Raw genomic sequence first — 6,000 nt, 5'->3', positions numbered from 1 at the left:
TATTTACAAAAAAAACTATACAATGTCTGAACTAAAAGTTGTTTAGGATAGTTGGCTGACTGGAGGAACACTGAAGCTAACTGCAATGCTATGGTGTCTGAGATCTTATGAAGGCCAACAATCTCTAATCACTTTGCTTATATCTTTCTATAGCAGTGCTTGAAACCAGACAATTCATATGGTAATAACTAGAAGAAACCTGTTTGGTTTTATATAGCTTGTTTTATTAACAGAAAAAAATGTACAACTGAATGTATAATGTACTCTTTTGTTTTTTAATATACTGACACTTTTGTCAAGAGAATTTATCTGTGAAATTGTAACTCGATATAACAAAGATCAGAACTTAATTCAGGAAAAAATGAGATTATTTATGGCTTTGCGTGAATATTTAAAATGCAGTAAGCTGTCAACAGTTGTATTGTTATAAAAGAAACAAAATTCACTTATATTAACTGAAACTCTGAACAAGAGAGTACCCCTTATGTCAGTTTTATCTTTTTCTTCTTGCCTTTCAATGGCAAGGGACCAGGACTCTTGAATACAGTGCTAAAAAAAAAGTAGAATAAATTAGTGGCATGTCAACAAAATAAGCAGCTTGTATAATTCTACTGCTGTTTTACTTACTGGCATGTTGTGCAAATGGGACTGAATTTGCAGAATACTGTAAAAAAAACAAAACACAATGCAGTTACCTTATTATACAAAGTTACAGTTTCAACAAATTATTAATTTAACAATGACATTATGAAAATGACATATTGGTACTCACCACATAGAGCAGGCAATGAATTATGGACAGGCAAAATGAAAAGACTGTTACACATTTAATCTTTTGGCCAAATATGTTTTTTGGAAATAGAAAACACACACACTTTCTCACAAGCACAACTCACACAGCTACCAGGGATAGTTGTTGTATGTGTATGAGTAGTGCTTGTATGAACGTGTGTGTGTTTTCTACTTCAGAATACAGCCTTTTGGCTGAAAGCTTACATGTTTAGCAGTTTTTTCGTTGTGGCCATCTGTGGTTCAAGCACTCCTCTGCATGGTGAGTAGCAATCTATCCTTTTCATAATATTGTTTTTAGCCCACCCTGGACTTTCCATTGTTTGTTATTACTAATTTAAGACACTACCATGGCTTTTTTTAGTAAATGAAAATCTAATACAAAACATTATCTGCAAAGAGAAAAATGCAGAGTGGCCAGTACTTACCTTTGTGTATGCTGGTACAAGTACAGGTAATTTTTATACTTAAGATAGGCCTAGAGTCTGGAACTACATGTTCTTATCTTCAGAACAAGAGTAATGAAACATAATGGAGGAGATACGAAATGTGCATTAGTAATTCAGGAGGGGGCTTGTAAGGAGACATGGGGCAAGCAGGAGGGGCAGGATGAGAGCTGCAGGTAGGTGAATAACTAAGTACGGGTAGAAAAGAACAGAAAGAAAGGTAAAGAGGTAGTGTGGGGCTTGGAAAACACATGGAATAAAAGATCAATGGAGACTGAGTGGAAAAATAAAGCAGAAAGAGAACAGATGTAAACACTGATCTCAACGGAAGAAAAGAAGGAATAAAGACCACTACAACTCATTTTGTTAAACATGGCGTGTCATGTGCACACTATGAAAGCAGGCATGAACCAACTCTTGAAGTGGTTGCATAGGATGCTGAAGGGTACAAAACGCTCTCATCAGTGACAAAATATTTCACCTCTGAAGCTGAGTGCAAATTTGATATCAGTATTAGAAGTGTGGTAGAGGAACCATCTCATACTGCACTCCCCCTCCCACCACACACACGGACTTAGGGCAGTAACAGTACTGTGTGTGTGTGTGTGTGTGTGTGTGTGTGTGTAAGAAAACTCTTGTCTGAGAGCTTAGAAGTTTATCTTTTTCTATCTATCAGTCTGTATGTTGTTCAGCCTCCTCTACTTGGTGAATAGTGATCTATCTTCATATATGCAATGAATATGACTCATTTACCAGTGATCCACAATAAGATGCAAAATTAAACTATAGTAGAATATCAACTTACTGGAGAGACAAACAGAACACACAAAACCAATATCTATGAGTTCCCGGTGGCAGAAACATGCTGCACGGTAATCCACTTTGACAGGTGGAGGGAGGACCAGCTTTCCTCGGATTGGAGGCTCAGGAAGGAACACCCACTACAACAGAAGGAAAACTGTGATTCAGTAATACTGTCATGACTTAAAATACCTACAGCTTCACATCCATATAGCACCAGTCACAAAGCAGCTGCTGAAATCAACTCTGTTGTCGTGATTTGGATGGTCTATGACTGAGAAATCTATGTTACTTTTGGTAGGGACCATTCATTCGAATGGACAGGGTATTCCCTTACAGAATTCTGTGCACAGTTATTAGTGCAGAATTCATATATTACATGTCTGCTCTCACAAATTCCTCAATCTACACTAGAGTAAGTGGTTCCAGTCATGGTAGTGGTCAAAAAATTGATGCACAGGATAGGTCTTACAACAAAATCAATCACATGTGTGTGATATATGGATTGGATTTAGAACAGGAGCAGTATAAGATTAGATTCTTCAGTTTCTCCTGGCGTATTTCTTGCACAGACAGCCCACGGGTCTACTGCCGGTCCAAGGGGAGGGGATTTAATACGGCCGCCTGCCCTCAGGAGCTCAGTTCATCAGCGCACCTGACGATGGCGACATGTCTGATCGCCGAAATATTGTGCCCGTTGGACGCTATGGACCGGCAGTACACCCATGGACTGTTCGAGCAAGTACAAGATTAAATCAAACTTGGATGCACAACAGAATATGACTTTAGCAAACACAGAAATAACCACAAGAATAAAATAATTGTTGTTAGGAAAGAGAAATTTTTTTCTTATCTAATACTGTAGTAAAAAACTGGTACCATAAAAAGAGCCTTCTGTGACAGACTCAAATATGAACGTTAAATATCTGACGAAGTCTGAAAAAAGAGATAGTTAAAACTAATGCCCTCCTTAATTTAAGACTGCCCATAGACCTCACTATACAATACTCATTCACCAGTAAAACTGAAATCTGTATTGAAGAAATTCAAACATAATTTTTTGTAGCAGCTGTTACCATGGAAGATAAAGCACAAGACACAAGGGTCCAGAAAAAGTAATGCCTCTGTGTCATACGAAAATTTTATAATGAACATATTACAGCAGAGTCGGTACACATCATAGCCTGAACTGTCCACTACATGACACTATGGTTCAACATAGTCACCATGCATTTGTACACATTTGCACCATTGTTGAATCCAAGCTTCAAAATCAGTTTGGAAAATTTCAGAGTTCTGCTTCATGATCCCCAATTTTAAAGCTGTTTAACCTCATTCACGAGGAAAGTGTATGGAGATACTTTAATGGACATCAACAATGTGCAGCATTGGATGAAGTAGTTTGGTAATCAAGGAACAGTCATTGCAGATAAGCTGCACAATGGCTGACTGACAGCTTCTGTCCTACATACTAATCGAGGAGATGCTGATGAAGTGATTCAAGGAGACAGACCCATTATTACACATCAGAATTTCGAATACACCAGTGCACAGATCTTTAGCTTAGGGAAAAAAAGATTGAATTGCACTTCCTTTGGCATCAGAGTGGCACACGTTAATTTATAGGTGGCATGTACTTGCAGCACTCACAGCAATACATATCCAGCACACACTGCAGCACAACCTAGAATTAGGGATAGTCCCCTGGAAAGTGTTTATCTCTCCTGTGCATAGTCAGTGTCCAACATATGAAAGCTTCAATTTAAGAATTAAATATGTGAGCCAAATATATGCAAAGTCAGTTCTAGGGGTCAAAAATATTACACTACAAAAAACAATGTAGGAAAAGACAGATTACTACTAGATTACTACTCACAGTAAAGAAGACACGTCAAGTTGCAGGCAGGCACAATTAAAAGACACTCACATATAGCTTTCGATCACAGCCTTCATTATTAAAGACACACACACACACACACACACACACACACACACACACACACACACACACACACAAGCAAACATGCACATCTCATGCACACACGACCACTATCTCCAGCACCTCGGGCCAGAATGCAATGCCACATGGAGCAACAGTAATCTCGAGGAGTTCGGGAAGGGGAGGGGGTAGTAGCGTATGGGTGGGGAGAGAGACAAATGCTGCCTGGTGGAGTGTGCAGGGACTGGACTGCCAACAGGCACTACGTCAGGAGGCTGTGGGGGTAGGGAGGTGGGGAAAAAAGGAACAAACAAGGAGAGGAGTGGGGAAAGACAGGCAGATGCGTTGTCAGAGGTCTGTAAATAAACAGGATGGGAGACGAAAATGGGGAGGAGATGACAGGACAGATGGAGTGGAAACTGTTGAGTGGAGGGTGTGGGGACAGTATGTTACTGTAGGTTGAGGCCGGGATAATTACGGGAGCAGAGAATGCATTGTAAGGATAACTCCTATCTGCACAGTTCGGAAAATCTGGTGTTGTAGGGAAGGATCCAGATGGCTCGGATGGCAAAGCAGCCTTTAAAATCAAGTGTGTGATGGTCAGCTGCATGTTGTGCCACAGGTGCATGAGGTGTGCTTGATTGTTAGTGTGTGTGAATGTTGTGTGCGTCTCTCTTTACTGATGAAGGCTGTGGACAAAAGCTATATGCGAGTGTCTTTTTAATCGTGCCTGTCTGCAACTTGACGTATATCCTTTATGATAAGCAATGTGTCTTTTCCTACATTGTTGATATTCCTACTTGGAGTTTCCATTGTTTGAAATATTACACTACTACTGAATTCTACAAATACTACCTTCTGTGTAATAATACACTGATCTTCTAAGCTGTTAGACTGCATAATATTCCTTTTCAAAATTCTAAAATACTCGATATTTCAATCCCTCTGCTGGCATCTTCTCCAGCATTATCCTGGTGACCTCAGATGGCTGAATGCAATTGAAAAAGCCTTGTCATGTCCCCTTATAATAGACTTTTTCCTGCAATTTTTCAGGGAAGTGTGAAGATCTTCAGGCTGCCACTGGTGGGCCATTGCCATTGTGTAAATACTACCACAGTAGATAGTGAAGGACAAGGAAGCACTAACCGTGAGTGACATTTGTTTAAGAAGAAGTGTAAAGTCTGTGATAGTGAGTCATCATGAAGAATGTGACTGGGTAATTGACTTTAATAAAATAGAGTGCTAGCCAAAGAAAGTAATATTTATAGAAGGAAAGTTCAGGAAGCTGTTGCACTCTTGAAGAATCAGTGGTATTTAAATTGAGATGATGGCTACAGGCTCTAAGCACTGTGGCTATCTGCCATCAAGGAATTAATACTAACCATGGTGCATGAGGAACATAAAAACTATCATGAAGCCACCACGACAGCATGACAAAAATAATATTTTGTAATAAATTAAGGACGGCTCCATCTTTTTGCAAGTACACAAATTATTGCTTTATCATCCAAACATGTTTCACCATAGTTGTGGCATCCTGAAATATTTTCATACAGGTTATTTTTAGGTTAAGGAATATGATATATCAGATTTTGTTTCCACTTAAATTTTATGTCCACTTTCCTTCTATTTAACATGTGTGTGTCCTCTGGCTGCCATAAAAATTCTGCCACTGGTCTAAATTAGTATACCATGTCATCAGTTAAATGTTAGAAAATTGTCTGCATTTAATTTTTTGTTTATCAACCAACCTTTAAAATGTATGTTCTGGTAAAATTCATGGCATATGCCTGATTTTTAGTCTTAACATAATAGTATTTTGGTAGTTCTCAGCTGTGACAAGTTTGTTTTTATGTATGAAACATGTTTTTGTTTAGCTGAGCTGAACCTGTGGACATCAATAAAAGTTTTGTGAAAATTAGGTAAGGTGAACAATTTCATGTGGTTTGTTATTTATAAATTATGTTTTGTAGTTTTACAGTGTTTACTCATGTTTTCTCCTGCTTGTTTGTAAATACTGCATCC

General features: G+C 38.6%; 1 protein-coding gene across 2 annotated transcripts in view; it reads right to left on the bottom strand.

Annotated features, from left to right (window-relative positions):
• Window positions 1–220: 220 nt before the first annotated feature.
• The window catches only part of LOC126175063 (general transcription factor IIH subunit 3), a 42,568-nt gene continuing 36,788 nt past the window's right edge, over window positions 221–6,000 (bottom strand). The window contains exons 6-8 of one of the 2 annotated variants that reach the window (XM_049921585.1): window positions 2,041–2,176; window positions 628–664; window positions 227–549 (exon numbers count right to left, since the gene is read on the bottom strand). In XM_049921585.1, coding sequence (XP_049777542.1) covers window positions 483–549; window positions 628–664; window positions 2,041–2,176 — 240 coding nt within the window. In that variant the 3' untranslated portion in view covers window positions 227–482. Of the gene's footprint in view, window positions 550–627; window positions 665–2,040; window positions 2,177–6,000 lie in introns of both variants that reach the window. The other variant, XM_049921586.1, reaches the window with a different exon arrangement.

Source organism: Schistocerca cancellata, chromosome 3, assembly GCF_023864275.1.
Source record: "Schistocerca cancellata isolate TAMUIC-IGC-003103 chromosome 3, iqSchCanc2.1, whole genome shotgun sequence".
In the NCBI taxonomy this organism is placed as follows: domain Eukaryota; kingdom Metazoa; phylum Arthropoda; class Insecta; order Orthoptera; family Acrididae; genus Schistocerca; species Schistocerca cancellata.
This window is presented reverse-complemented; position numbering and strand designations above follow the sequence as displayed.